The sequence below is a fragment of the Lonchura striata genome, chromosome 32, assembly GCF_050655825.1.
Source record: "Lonchura striata isolate lonStrDom1 chromosome 32, ASM5065582v1, whole genome shotgun sequence".
Taxonomy (NCBI): domain Eukaryota; kingdom Metazoa; phylum Chordata; class Aves; order Passeriformes; family Estrildidae; genus Lonchura; species Lonchura striata.
The window spans coordinates 5,109,864-5,125,494 of NC_140734.1; the positions used below are offsets into that span (position 1 = coordinate 5,109,864).

Below are 15,631 nucleotides of genomic sequence, written 5' to 3' on the forward strand. Positions count from 1 at the left end.
TAAAACATGCTTAAATTGTTGCTCTTCTCTCTTATTTACCAAATGCCTCTCTTTTCTTGATACTGTCTCTTTTAAGGAAGGTCTCAATACTCCACTTCCCAGCACAAAGTGTCCCAGCAACTCACCAAGTGCACACACTGCAATGATCACAGGCCCTGCCACAAATGCATTTCACAGCAGCCTCTAATTTGGCAGCCATGAAGCCAATCCCACCAAGAAAAATTTTCTTCTTTCTGCCACTCTTCTACTGCTCTTTCTGTCAAGGTGATTCCTGACTGTTGGCCTTCAAACCCATCACTGCTAGCAGTGCAACATCCCCGTCCCCTGATAGCCCAGGTTCCTTCTTGGCCAGCAAGAAGATAATCCAAGGCCGTGTGGTTCTCTGGAGTCCCCATTTGTGTTTGTTGGAGCTCATAGGATGTGCTATTGGACATTTTAACAGCATCGTTTGCTACCTATTCTAATAATCCATTCAGCTCATTCATGTCAGCTCCACGGGACAGAGCAGTGCAAATGGGGCGTAGGGTGAACCAGAATCTTTTGCTTTCTGAAACCCAAGGCACTCTTTGGGTGGAAAATGTTCTCTGGGCCCTAAGTCTTCGCTGTGCTTGTTGCTGAAGGAGCCTAAATGGTGGCCCTGCAGCTGGGAGTGGTGTGACACTGACACTGACCAGCTGCAGCACCCCAAGTTCTACTGGCATTGGTAGTGATGGTAAAGCACAGAAATCTTCTGACACTGTAGCCTCTAGAACTATAACAGGGTTGGGTTTCTCCTGACGGGAAATCTGAGTGAATCCTGTCACACTGATCATTGTATTCCTGTGTTCCACAGCAGAGTTTTCTGTAACTGTCCCTTCACTGACTCCGTTACGAGGCAGAGCCCATTGACAGAGTTCTGGCCACCCCACAGGGTGGGCCCTCCAAGGGAACCCCATTCCTCCCAGCTTCAGCTGAGAACATACCCAGCAATTAGTGACACTGAGTGCTTTGGCTACCTTGGTCTTTACATTTTCAAAACATTTTTGATGACTGATCCCTTGGTGAAACTCTGTAGTGTTTTGGCAAACAAAGGTTCTGGCTGACTATCAAGGTACAAATTACAGACATCAGTAGTACTTTAGTGACACAATTCTTCATTCTTTTTCCTCAATCTCATTCAAGTTAGGAACAATAATTCTGTTGTCCATGGAGCTGGCACATTTTTAATTCCAGAATAATGCCCACAAGGTCCTTTAGTGTTCAGCTTTACCATGTTATCTGTGGGTAACAAGACTTGGTGGGGCCCTTTCCCCTTTGGCTGGAAGAGGGCCAGGACCTCTATTTAGAGAAAAAAAAAAGGAAAAAGAAAAAAAAAAAACAATTAGATGAATTGTAAAAGATACAAATAAAATCCAAGTGTTAGTGAAACATCTTCTGTAACTTTGCATTAGGAGGTAAATGATCTTTTTAAAAAGAGAACTCAGTTATTTACATTGTAAATGTGTGATGGCATGGATCCATCTTACTGACCTCAGCAGCCTTTTTTAAAGTTTTTGGGGCTTGTTTCCAACATTGTTATTTTAAATTGTGGTCAAAGCAATAGGAAATTGATTGGGGCCCTTCCAGCTCCAGACAGGACTGGGAATCTAAACTCTGTCAAACCCCAAATCATTTAGAAGATGACCTTCCTTCTCACTCTGGGAATGAGCTGCACATTCCCTCTGAAATTGTCACGGGTTTCTTATGGATGAAAAATCCCACTTACGGCCTTTTGCTCTGGTTTGGAAGTGGGAAGGGCAACTCTCCATCCATCAGCTCCAGACTGCACTGCCTCAGGAACACGGCTCACTTGCCAGCTTTGGCCACTCATGGCACTTCTAGAGGAGGAAGAAAGTGCAACTGCACAATTCCAGCCAAAAAGCAATGAAGAATGAATAGTGGAGATCCAGGCATTCCTGCAGAGATTCAGGGGCTCAGCTGGGACTGTGGAGAGTCTGGGTCCTTGCCAACTGGATGTGTGTCCCCAGCTGCAATCTCCTGGCCTGCAGGAGAGTCTCACTCACCTGCCAAAGCAGAAAGCTCAGGCACTGTGCTCAAACGGGCTTGTCTGATGCAAAGCTGTCAGAGCAATGTGAGGGCAGAGCCAGCCCAGCTGTGCCCAGGGCAGAGCCCAGCAGAGCCCTGGCAGAGCCCAGAGCAGCCTCAGCACCCGCAGAGCCTGGCTGCAAGGAGAGAAACCAGAAACCACCCGTCAGCTGAAGGCTCCTGTCCCCTTGCCCCAGCTGCCCACAGAGCCCAGGCCATGCTGGCTGTGCCCAGAGCCGTGCCCAGAGCTGCCCATCACTGCTGCCTTTGGGAGCAGAGCAGGAGGGCAGGACATTCCCAGCCTGCAGCCAGCCACAGCACATCCAGCCCTCAGCAGCTGCCCAGAGCAGGAGACTCCTTGTGCTTGTTGCCATCTCCCAAAAGCTCTGATCCCACCATGCCAAGCAGACGGGGGCTCACCTCATGCCATCCTCTGCTGGGAGAAAAGCTGGTCCCAAATGATGTCCTCAGCCTTCTCCAAGGGCACGGCCCATCCACGCTGCAGCTGCTCCCAAGCGCTTCCCAATCCCGACTGGACCTTACATTGAACGCTTCCTCGAGAAAAACAAACAACAAACTGTTGAAAAGTGATTAGAGACATGGGGAAACAAGAAAACAACTCTTATCTCTGTCAGGGGTCTGAGGAAGGCCCAACCCCCACATGCTAGGCAAAATCCCACCCATGGGGGAGAGAAGCCCACACTTTCTCTCTTCCCTCCTGAACTACCCCCCAAAATAACAGTGATCACAAAGCAAACAAGGGCAGTGGAGCAGCCCAAGCCATTCCTTGCCTGCAAAGCAAAGCAGCCCCTGCACAGGTTCTGGAGTCCCACCTCTGCTCCCACCATGGGGGTTTGTTTGCGTTGGGCTGGCTGCCCCAGCCCCAGCCTCAGCCCAGGCCATGCTGGGTGGTGGGGGCTGTTAGCAGGGCCAGGAGCAAACTCCCATTTTGTATCCACCCCAACCCATGCCCCCAGCCCTGCCAAAAAGCAGCTGGGCAGCCGACTGAAGTTGCATCTGCCCCAGAACAAGGAGAACCTTTTGTTCCCAGCCAGTCTGAGCAATGCCCAAATCTGGGAGCATTTCCCCGGCTGTGGACTCATCTGCAAATTCACTGTGGAGCCTGGCTTTGGAGAAGGTGCCAAAAGTTCATCATCTTCAGCTGCCAGTGTCCAAATTGAGGAAGAGGTTGTCATCCTTGATGTTGTCCTCGCTGTCTCCAGCAGCCCCACCTGGTACAGCTTCTCCAGGGGCTCCTTCTCCTTCCCTGGGGGTCAGACCAGGCTGTCAGGGCTCTGCCCAGGGCCCCAGCTGTCAGGCAACTGGGACAAGCAAAACCACCTTGGATGGCAGCCACCAGTGCTGGGCAGAGCAGCTCAGCTCCAGCACAAGGGCTGCATGTTCCCACCAAACAACCCCAGTGCATTGATATAGGCAAGGAAAAAAGTCTGGGTTTCCTTGCTTCTGATTGCCAGGGCATGTGTGGAGCTGTAACTTACCAGGGCCCTGCAGCAAAGTGTGCATGAGGCTCTCTCCCTTCTTCTATGGCAGGTGAATATCCTGTATCCATGGTTCATAGAACAGGTCTTCTAAGGAAGGTCTGTCCAAGAAGTGCATGGATAAACACCACCTGATAAGATCTTGGCACTCTGGGCAGAGAAACCAGAAACCAAAACCACCAGTCAGCTAGAGAAGGCTCCTGTCTGCTTTGCCCCACTCTTCCCATGCCCAGGCCATGCTGCTTTTGTGCTCCCAGCTGGGCCTAAACTTTCCCATCAATTCCCTGTTGTGGAGGAGAGCAGGAGAGCAGGACATGTGCCACCTCCTCAGCAGCTGCCAGAGCGAGATGCTCACGAGCCCGCTGCTGTCTCCCAGCACTGGTATTCCCCCGTGGCCAGAGATGAGGATCCACCTGGAGAGAGCCGCTGTGGCAGCGAGAGCTGATGGTCCCAGCTGATCTTCCGGCCCCTCCTGAAAGGGTGCTGCCCGCAGACCATCTGGTGCAGCAGGATGCCCAGGGACCAGATCGTTGCTGCCTCGCCATGGTACCAGCCCAAGCGGGTCCATTCCGGGGGGCTGTATGACAGTGTTCCTGTGGAATACAGATGGACTTCATCAGGGGGATGCTGCTGCTTCCAGAGCCTGGCCCCAGCATCCCTGGGCATGCAGGGGCTGCCCCAGTGACACACGGAGTGACTGCTGCACTCTCGCCAGCACCTGGGATTGTGTACAAACTCAGGGCTGGACAAGAAGCCACTGGTGTTGGAAGAGGGCAGCAGAAGCCCCAGCAAGGCCTGACCATGACATGTAAAGAAAAAACCCATTCAGGGCTGGGGGAAAAAACAGGTCCTTATCCTCCCTGCCTGCCGTGCCCCAAAAATATTATGAAGCCAATATTTTATGTTTTCATAAAATATTACGAAAACAAGGTGAGTGGAGCAGTCCAAGCCCTTCCTCTCGCCTGCACACCACACTGGCTGGTGCACTGGTCCTGGCCCCCTCCTCTGCTACCCCCACCCACGGGTGCTTTTGTCAGGCTGCCTGCTGCTGCTCCAACCCCAGCCCCAGGCAGAGTGGTGGGCAAAGGCTGCCAGCAGGGCTGGAAGATGCCTCCCCACCCAGCCCCGCTCAAAAGCAGCTCAGGTAAAGACTCAGTACCCTGACTGGCAGCAAAAGGGAGAATCCTCGCTGCCACACCCAGCTTGGCCTGTGAGATGTTGGGCCATGAGATGGTGGGACCGGGAGCACACCCCTGCCCGGGCTCACCTGCAAAGTCAGTGTAGGCTGTGTCCTGCAGGTAGGTGCCACAGCCAAAGTCGATCAATTTTGCCTGGCCAGTGGCCAGGTCAACCAGGATGTTCTCTGGTTTTATGTCGCGGTGCAGGACCCCGCGGCTGGTGCAGTGCCGCACGGCCTCCAGCACCTGGCGGAACAGCTCCCGTGCCACCTCTTCACACAGGAACCTCCGTGCCCGAATGAAATGCAGGAGGTCCTGAGACCGCTCCGGCCGCTCCAGCACCATCACGATGCTGTTGGGGAGCTCAAACCACTCCAGCAGCTGGACCACACCAGGGAAGCCGGTGGACACCTTGTCCAGCAGGACGATCTCCAGGGGTGCGCTGGTGCCGTCGGGCTGCGGGAGGACCACGGTGCCACCAGTGGGACTGATGTCGTGCCAGGGCAGGGGAACCCCTCAGCCAGCCCGGGATGCTCTGCGCCCTGCGCTGGCCCCACGCCCGCTCCCCATCGAGGCGTCCTGGTGGCTTCCCCCATGCCGGGCCTCGCCTCAGCCCCGCCCGGCACGGCCCGGCTGTTCCCGCTGGCCCCGCTCACTCACCAGCTCGCCCCAGCGCCGGACGCGGTTCCGTGGCACCCTTTTGATGGCCACCTGCAAGCCAAAGGCAGCAGCGGGCTGAGTTCGCCGCCCGCCCTGCCGAGCCCCATCCTCCTGCTTCCTTCTCCTCCGCCTCCTCCTTCCTCCTCCTCCTTGTCTTCCTCCTCCATCCTCCTCCTCCTTCTCTTCCTTCTCCATCCTCCTCCTCCTCTCCCTCCTTCTTCCTCCTCCTTCTCTTCCTCCTCCTTCCTCCTCCTCCTTCTCTTCCTCCTCCATCCTCCTCCTCCTCTCCCTCCTTCCTCCTCCTCCTTCTCTTCCTCCTCCTTCCTCCTCCTCCTTCTCTTCCTCCTCCATCCTCCTCCTCCTCTCCCTCCTTCCTCCTCCTCCTCCTCCTCCTTCTTCCTCCTCCTCCTCCTCCTCCTCCATGCCCGCCGCCGGCCCCGCCGCTCACCGGGGCGCCGTCCGAGAGCCGCGTGGCTGCGAACACTCTGCCGAAGCCGCCGCGCCCCAGCAGCGAACCCACTCGGTACCGCTCCTGCAGGGCCTCCTGCGCCTTCCCTGCGGGCGGGACGCGGCTGTCAGCGCTCGGCCCGGGGCCAGGAGCGGCCCCCGAGCGCCCCCCGAGCGCCTCGGGCCGGCCATCCCCAGGCCTTCGGTCTCGGCAACGGGACACGGGAGGCTCGGGGCCGGCGGCCGCGCTGCCGAGCGGCGGAGCTCGGGCCGGGGAAGCCGCAGCGGGGGCGGCGGGAGCGGCCGTGCCGCGTGTGTCCTCCGCGGGGCCCGGGAGGCGCCGGCGCCGGGGCCGGACCCTGCGGCGGGGCCGGGGCCGGGCTCGGGCCAGGCGGAGCCAAAGGGCGGCGATGCCGGCCCAGCCCCAGGCACTGATGCCCGCCCGGCAGCGCCACCGCCAGCACGGCCAGAGCCGGGCGGAGGCGAGACCGCGGCGGGGCGGGCGGGGCCGGGGACGGGGCAGCCCCGCCCGGGGCCGGGGGCGGGCCGGGGGCATGGCCCGGCCCGGCATGGGGAGAAGGAGGCGGGGAGAGGAGAGGGACACCGGGGAAGGACACCGAGGGGAAGGTGTCCGACAGCGGGAGAGGGAGGAGAGAACGAGAAAGAAGAGAAAAACTGCTTTTGCTGCCGCTGCTGCCGCCGCTGCTGCCGCCGCCGCCGCTGCTGCCTCTGCAACTGAAGCACCGAGGCCGTTTGTCCGCGTGTCCGTTCCCCGCTCGCCCCACGAGCCCCACGGCCGAGCCCCGCGCGCCCCGGGGACAGCCCCTTCGTCTGTCCAGACACGGGAACTTTGCAGTGTGGAGCCCAGATCCAGAGTCCTGACTCCTGCACACTGGCACAGGAATCCCCTCTGCTGTGTCGCTGCTGTGCATTGTCCTTGCTGAGGCTCAAACACCCTTGGGGCACATTCCCTTGCTGTAGGATTCCTACCTGACCCAAGCACTGCACTGATGTCTCCAGCGTTGCTTTCCAGTAAAAACAGGGGAAGGAAAACTGCGTGTAGCTCATGCTATTTTACATTGCTAAGTGGCCCATCTTAGAGGTGAGATCCATTTGGAATTCATGGCATGGAGAAGTCGTGCAACATGGAAAAGGAGAGCATAGAAATGAAGAGGAAAACATCTTAGATACTTTCTTTCATTTTCATTGCACTTCTGCAAAGCTGTTCCACTTCTCCAGGAATCTTCTCCTGTCTGCTCTTGACAAGAACCTCTCATGGAGAATCAGGTCGAGCTTCTGTCCCAAGATTTGCCACCTGCTGCAGCTTCTCTTGGCTTTCCACACTGCACTGTGTGTGCAGCACGACTTTTGCAGCAAAGCAGGCCAAGTGTTTGGAGAACTTGACATGTCCTTTCTTTTCCTGGGGGGCTGGGGAGTTGTGCCACTGGTGAAGTGGCACAATTGTGACTGTTTAGGGCAAATTTTGTGAGGAAACCTCCAAAAGGAGTCCGTCTACAAATCAAGTTCAAGCGGCCCTTCTCCCTACTAATTCAGGAGGAGACTTCCCTGGAGAAAAGTGGAAAAAACCAGTTTATTTAACAAGTATAGTATTCACAAGCATGAATAATATGAAATAAACCCCCTCAGAGTTCTGAAGAGGTGGCAATTCAGAAAGTCCTTTTTGTGGGTTGTAGTTGGATCACTCGGTCTCTTCTCAGTCCCTCTGGCACTGGAATGCAGGGTCCCAGACCTCGGTGGGCCACAGGTGTGAGCTGCCAGTGTTTTTCTGGGTTTTCAGTCCAGAGCAGGTTTAAACAGTTCGAAGAAAAAGGAAAGTCTGTGATGGTTATTAAATTGTTCAAATGTTCAACTCCTGTTTGTTGGCAAGAAACCTTTCTGTGCCTCTGAGTGTCACCATCCCTGAGCCCAAAGGACACAAACCTGATGAGTTGTGGTTTCCACTGCAGGGGCACTTGGGACCTTGGCTCTGCACAGGAGAGCTCTTCATCCACTTTCTCTCTTTTCCTCCCTTTGGGCATGGAGGGAGCTCCTGACTTCAGCATGTGACTCGTGTGTGCAAAGAGCAAATCTGGGCAGAATCGGGGCAGGGAGGGTTTGGGGGGACCTTGGGATCTGTGCTGGGTACAGAAAGTGTTTTCCATTGCTCTGAGACTGGCTACTGTGCAAAGTGGATTTAATAGCCAGCAGAGGAATGACTTCTGCATCTGATGGAGCTGTGTCTTCCCTTGGCTTTGTTGGCTGACAAGAATTGAACATCCCTCTGTGTCTTCAGGCAGCTCTTACTCCAAGGAAAGCAGGTGGGGGTTGGAGCCAAGGAGCTGAAACCTGCAGGTGCAGCCTGGGCTGGAGGGAGCTCAGATTTGCACAAGGCTGCTCTGAGTGCCAGGGCTTGGATGGGGGAAATGGTGGGGTGGGGGTAGGGACTGTCAGCCATCAAGGGTCTTGATTTTCATATCTATTCCAACTGCATGAGGACTTAAAACTTAAATCAAATTATTCCCAGAGGCTTGACTTGTTCAAGTATTCTGAATGTTAATGAGTTTTGGGGCACTATTTCTCTAGTGAATCTAACTCAGAGTACACAAATTATTGTAATTCCTTTTAAATGTCTCCTTGAGAGAGTTGCTTGGGGGATGAGGGTCAGGGCTTGTGTGTCCTGCTTGGCACAGCCCAGGCAGGGCTTTCACAGCCCCATCCCACACTCCATTTCCCAGCTGGAGCTGCTGGTGCCTCTGAGTTCTGCTGCCCCAGCCCCAGGGAGGACTTGGGGTCATTTGGTCACTCAGGAGCTGGGTTGGGAGCTCCAGAGGTGGCTGTGGAGCATTGCCTGTGCTGTGCCAGGGACTGGCAGACACTGCTGGGCTGGGATAGAGGCTCTGGGGGGATTGGGGTTCCAGGGCCGGGCAGGGCTGGACCTGCCCCTTCCTCCCCCACACACAAAATGTTCCCAGCCAACAATCTCCTCCAGTCTTTCACACCAGGCAATGTTGGAGGTGTAATCCCAATTCTGGACATAGGCACCTGGATAAGAAGAGTTCTGTTCCATAGGAAGGAAAGCACAGAGCCCCAGTGTTTGGAAGGCAGATGAGAGCCTTACAAGGCCAAGGTCAGCCAGACTTGTCAGGAATGGAGATTGTCTGCAGGCAGCCTCTGGATATAGGGAATTTTGGAGACAGAATCCCAATTTTGGCCATGGGCACCTGGAGAAGCAGGACAGTGTTGTAATGTGGGCAGCCTCTCTTGCCGCGATACCCCGAGCAGTGGAGTGCTGGGCGGTGAGAGGGAAGAGAACGGGCGGCTGCTCCCCCTGTGAAGCTCTGCAGTCCCACTGGGCATGGGGAGGCGACACGGGACTTGGGGGCGAACAGGAAGGTTTTATTCAGTGAGCCCCAAGACCCTCTGGGGAGGGCGAGCAAAGGTTTTATACCAGAACTCAAGAGGCGGGGTATAGGAACAGCAACCACTGAGGGTACGCCTGGGGAAGAGTCTAAGGAGGGACTAACATAGCACAAAACTATCAGGGGAAACAGGGCAGTGGAGTTACACAAAGTAACCAAAAGGGTGCTGAGCCTCACTAAATAGACAGGGAATGCTCTGGAAGCAGGGGAGGAGGCTAGGAGGAGTGACAGGGAATGTTCTGGGGAAAGGGGCAGGGAAAAGGGAGGATTGACAACTTGGAGAGGAGGGGGGTAGGGAAGAGCTTGGGAAGATTGACAACTGGGCAAGGGAGGAGACTAGTGGGGGAGGTTGAACATACACAGAACAAATATCAAACTAAAGAAAAACACACAACAGGACAATTCTTTCCCATAGGAAGGAAAGCATGGAGCCTTCCCCAGTGTTTTGGGCACAGATGAGAGGTGACCCTCATGAAACCACTGTCAACCAGACTTGTCCTGGCAATATTCCTATGGGAAAAATCCCTGGATAAAAGGACATTTGGACGTAAAATCCCAATTCTGGCCATGGGCACTTGGAGGAGAAGGACAGTTCTTTTCCATTGGAAGGAAAGCAGGGAGCCCCAGTGTTTTCTGTCCCAGTGAGCCCCAGTAGCAGAGGAGAAGAGACCTTTAACATGCCAAGGTCAGCTGGACCAGTCAGGCAGTCCAGGGAGGCCAAACCAGCCAGACCTGTTCTGTGTTCCTTTGGTTGCATGGGGCCCCACAGTGTCAGAATTTCTCTTTAATTACAAGAAGACCTACAGTATCACAATGGACCCTTGGTTCAATGGGGTCCCACAGAGTCACAATAGCCCCTGGGTTCCATGAGACCTCCTAGTTTCACAATGGTTCCAACGATTCCATGAGGTCATGGAGTGTCCCAATGGTTTCCATGGTTCCCCAGGCCCCACAATGACACATGAGTCCTCTGTTCCATGAAACCCACAATGTCACAATGGACCTTTGGACCATGGGGGTTTGCAGTGTCACAATGGTCTCCTTTGGCTCCACAGTGTCACAATGGACCACTGATGACACAAGGCCCCACAGTGTCACAATGGTCTTCTTGGTTCTGTGGGGACCCCAGGGTCACAATGGTCTCACTGGTTCCATGAGGCCTCACAGTGCCACAATGCTTTGCTGATTCCATTGGGCATCATAGTATCCCAATGGTCTCCATGATCCAATCTGTCCCCCAAGTGTCACAATAGTGTCCATTGTCCCATGGTGCCCCACAGTGTCACAATGGCCCCTTGGTGTCACAGGTCCCACAGTGTCACAATGGCCCCTTGGTGTCACAGGTCCCACAGTGTCACAATGGTGTCCATTGTTCCATGGTGCCCCACAGTGTCACAATGGTCCCTAGGTCTCACAGGCCCCACAATATCACAATGCTCCCTTGGTTCCATGGTTCCTGTGCTGGTGCATTCCCTCCTCCCCTTCTCAGGCCGCCCTGCCAGCTGAGAAATCCTCACTGGGCCTCGGCCTTGGCCAGCAGCCCCTGGGCTCAGCTCCTCTGGAGCTCATCACAAACACGCTCTGCTCCAGGCACTGCTGCTGCCCAGCCAGCTCCTGGTTACTTTAGGAGCAGCCCTGGGAACTGTTTGTGTTCCCTTGGTGGCACAACATCCCTGTTCTCACCCTGCCAAAGAAAGCTGCTGATGCCAAGTGCGGCCAGGATGAAACATGGCTGGGACTGCAGCCCCTCTCTTGGGGCCCTACAAACAGCGCTCCAAAAGGAGCCCTTGGAGCTCTCCTGGGCCAGCGACTCCCTCTGAGTGGGGCCTCTCCGAGCCGGGAACTCTCCCGTTTGCTGCACTCGGGGATCCTGAACAAGGAGGGAGCCTGGGCCGATCCCCCCACTCCTCCAGGCTCAACCCTTCCCTGCTGGGGAGATGCCAAAGCATCCTCAGGGAGCATTTCCCTGCCCTCAGGGGAATTTCTCACAGGTGCCTTGCACTGACTCTCTGTGTCTGTGTGCACACAGGAGTGCCTGTGCTGGGGAATGTGGCAGAAATGCTGCTCTCTGAGGGCTCTGAGTGCCCTGGATAGCTGAGCCAGTCAGGCCTGTAAGTGAGGTCAAGTGATGCAGCCTAAGCTAAGTTAAATGCTGCTAAGAGTTGTTCTTTTGCTATAAGTTATAAGCTGAGCTAAAGAGTATTAAATGATATTCCTCTGTTAAATTGAAAAGTCGTTGGTTAAAAGTTATGTTAAATGCTGTTCATATCTGTTCTTTTGCTAAATTTTGAAGTTGAAGGTAGAAGTTAAGGTTAAGGTATAAGTCCTGTTAAATTTGACCTCTGTTCAGTTTTGGGCCATATTCCTTTTATCCTTGCCCTCACTGTTCTATGTGTCCCTATGCCGCATAAAGGGACAGTTCCCTGATCATTTCTGGTTCGATTGCCTGAATTTTGTTTGGATTTGTGGTTGATTTGTTTCCTAGGTGTTCCTTAAGTGTGAAGTGTTCAGTCAGGAGCAGAGTGACTCTTGCCAGGGAACTTTGTGGTGCTGTCGCTTAATATTAAATCTGGTTTTTGCTGCTCCCTTGCTGGGGACTTTTCAGCGCTCTCAAGCCCTCGTTGGTAACAGGGTGAAGGAGCCGTGGCCCAGGCTCTGGCCCTGGGGGACACAGGGACACTGCCAGGGGGTCTGTGTCCCCCCGTCCCACCCCCCACAGCCCCAGCCCCCGTCCCTGTGTCGGGCTCTGGGGTCGATCTCGTGGAACATCCTCTGGGGGAGGCTGCGGCGACGGGGGCGGGGGGACCCGGGGGGACAGGGGACCCCCCTGTGCATGAGCAGTGTTGGACTTCTCTGGGGGAAACTGGGGCAGAGTGACCTCCTCAGTGAAATCACACAGCTCCTGTGATGTCACACAGCCCCTGGGATGTCACAAAGCCCCTGCGATGTCACACAGCTCCTGTGATGTCACACAGCCTCTGTGATGTCACACAGCCCACTCTGAGATGTAACAGGCCACCTGGGATTTCATACAGCTGCTCTGTGATGTCATAAAATCTGCCCTGTGGTGTCACAGCCAAACCTGTGATGTCACAATCACCCATTAATGTCACAGTCACCCTTTAATGTCACAGCCTGCTCTGTGATTTCACAGTCAGCTCTGTGATGTCACAACCCACTCTCTATTGTCTCAGCCTTCTCTGTGACATCACACAGCTGCTCTGTGATGTCACAGAGCCCTTCTCTATGATGGCAGATTCTCCTATGTAGCCTCACAGCCCATTCTGTGACATCACACAGCCAGCCTGAAATGTCACAGACAACTTTGTGACATCACAACCTCTCCTATGAAATCACAATCTCCTCTGTGATGTCACAGCCTGCTCTGTGATGGCAAAACTCATCATGTCACACAGCACCTCTTGGCCTCACAGACCCATCCTTTGATGTCACACCTTCAGCGATGTAACACAGCCACCGTATAATGTCACAGCACACTCTGTGACCTCACAGCCTGCTCTGTGACCTCACAGCCTGCTCTGTGATGTCCTACAGGCATCCTGCGATGTCAGAGCCTGCTCTGTGATGTCACATAATCACAGAAACATAGAATTACTGAGTTGGAAGAGACCTTTAAGGTCATCAAGTCCAATCCATGCCCTAACACCACTTCAGCTGAACCATGGCACTGAGTGCCACATCCAGTCTTTTTTTAAACATATCCAAGGATGCTGACTCCACCACCTCCCTGGACAGACAATTCCAGTACTTTATCACCCTTTCCATAGAAAACAATTTTCTTAATAGCCAATCTAAATTTCCCTTGGTGCAGCATAAGACTATGTCCTCTGGTTCTGTCAGCTGCTATGAGGAGAAAGAGACCAACCCCCACCTGACTGCAACCACCTTTCAGGGAGTGTAGAGTGATAAGGTCACCTCTGAGCTTCCTCTTCTCCAGGCTAAACAACCCCAGCTCCCTCAGTTGTTCCTCACAGGACTTGTGTTCCAATCACCTCACCAGCCTTGCTGCCCTTCTCTGGACACGCTCCAGGTCCTCCATGACCTTCCCAAACTGGGTGGCCCAGAACTGGACACAGCACTTGAGGTGCTGCCCAAGCAGTGCCGAGCACAGGGGAAGAATCACTGCCCTGCTCCTGCTGGCCACACCATTCCTGATCCAGGCCAGGAGCCATTGGCCTTCTGGGCCACCAGGCCACACTGCTGGCTCATGTTAACTGGCTTTAGACCAGTGCCCCCAGGTCCCTTTCTGCCTGGGCACTGACCAGCCACACCATCCCCAGCCTGTAATGTTGCAGGGGGTGTTTGTGGTCAAAATGCAGGGATGGCCACTTGGATTCACTAAGCTTCATCTTACTGGACTCTGCCCATCCCTCCAACCCTTCCAGGTCTCCCTGCAGAGCCCTCCTATCTTCCAACAGATGGACACGCGCTCCCAGCTTAGTGTCATCTGCAGATTTACTAATGAAAGGCTCAATCCCCTCATCCATGTGGTCAATAAAAACATTGAACAGAGCTGGCCCAGCACAGAGCCCTGAGGCACACCACTGGTGACTGTCCCCAGCTGGATGCAGCACCGCTCACCACCACTCTCTGGGCCGGCCATGCAGCCAGTTCTGAGCCCAGCACAGAGTGCTCCTGTCCCAGCCGTGGGCTGCAGCTTTTCCAGGAGTGTGCTGTGGGAGACAGTGCCAAAGGCCTTGCTGGAGTCCAAATAGACACATCCACAGCCTGTCCCGCATCCACCAGGAGGGTCACCTGGTCATGAAAGGAGACCAGGTTGGTCAAACACGACTCACACCTCCTAAACCCCTGCTGGCTGGGTCTGACACCCTGACATCAGAATGCAAAAGGGTTACAACGGGAGTTTGGAATATCCCATGCAGATGCTACTTCTATAGTGAGAGCTTGTCCTATATGTATTCATCATAATGGGGGTCATGGCATGGGATGGGGAGTTAACCCTCGAGGTCTTTCATCTAACGAACTTTGGCAGATGGATGTTACTCATGTAAATAGCTTTGGTCGCCTAAAATATGTTCATGTTACTATAGCTACATATAGCAAATATCTCTGGGCAACGGCTCAAGCTGGGGAAAAGGCATTACATGTTATAAGGCATTTGTGTAGTTTTTTTGCAGTAATGGGAGTGCCAAAGCAGATCAAGACAGACAGTGGTCCTGCATACATTGGTGGCAGGGTGGATAGGTTTTTGAAATCATGGGGGATCAAGCACATTACAGGAATAGCACATTCTCCCACTGGACAAGCAATAGTAGAAAGAGCAAATGGAACTTTGAAGAGATATTTGGAAAAACATAGGGAAGTTGGAGATGTGCAGGAAAGGCTAATGAAAGTGCTCTTTGTTCTTAATCATTTGTGTATATTTGGGGATTTGGAGGTACCAACTGCAATGGTACATTATGGACAAAAAGAAATGAGCAAAAAGGACAAGGAAGTATGGGTCAGGTATAGGGACCTAAAACAGGTATTTGGCAGAACCCAGCAAAGGTCCTATATTGGGGAAGGGGATATCTTTGTGTTTCCACCCCTACAGGTTCACTCTGGGTGCCAGCGAAGTGGACCAAACTGGCTCTGGATGATTCATCTCACAGCCCCCCTGGTGGATCAGGATCAGAGGAGAATTGAAGAGAAGCTGATCCACATAGTGGGACACCTTCTTCAAGAGATAAGAGGACTTTCCCCAGTGATCGATCAACTTTTGCCTTCAGAGTCAACTTTTCTGGCAATTGTTATGAGTATTGAAGCTTTACAGACTGCTCATATACCGGGACCAAAGAATCCCGAGTGCCTTGGTTGTGGGAGTTTTAATTGTAACAGTTGGGTTGCTTTTATTTGTGGGGGTTGTGGAAAAACGTACTGGGAAGACCAAGTATTTTTGAAACTACATTTGTGGTGTAGAAATTGTGCCTTTCAACACAGGGAGAGACTTGGAAGAAAGATTTAATACAAGATACAGGCTTAGGAGTTGCTTTAGCTTTGCAGTTATTTGAAGTGCCAGAACAAAATATATTAGCTTTTTCTAGGTGGGAAGCAGAACACGCTCGTGATAGGTTGATTAGACAGGCAAATTCAAAAATTTTATCAACAAGGTGCCAAAAGCAGGTGAAGGTTTCTATAAGACCTTATTTAAGAAGACCAATAGTAGGAAATCCAGACCTAGAGTTAGATAGGCTTATTGAAAATGTGCAGGCATTAAAATTAAAATCAAAGTGGAAGTAATCATGAGGGTGATAAGATGGATAATCTATCTTGTTCCTTTGACTAATCTTTGTTGTGAAATAATGCAATTTAATCAGCCCAGAGAAAATATTTGGGTAACCTT

At 53.5% G+C, this 15,631-nt stretch overlaps 1 protein-coding gene across 1 annotated transcript in view; it reads right to left on the reverse strand.

Moving 5' to 3' along the window:
• Positions 1 to 6,943, reverse strand: part of LOC144247817 (serine/threonine-protein kinase pim-1-like) — a 67,278-nt gene extending 60,335 nt beyond the window's left edge. Inside the window, 6 exon segments of the mRNA XM_085564076.1 lie at positions 3,564 to 3,713; positions 3,977 to 4,156; positions 4,831 to 5,197; positions 5,402 to 5,452; positions 5,850 to 6,279; positions 6,927 to 6,943. Coding sequence (XP_085420202.1) covers positions 3,564 to 3,713; positions 3,977 to 4,156; positions 4,831 to 5,197; positions 5,402 to 5,452; positions 5,850 to 6,279; positions 6,927 to 6,943 — 1,195 coding nt within the window.
• Positions 6,944 to 15,631: the final 8,688 nt, after the last annotated feature.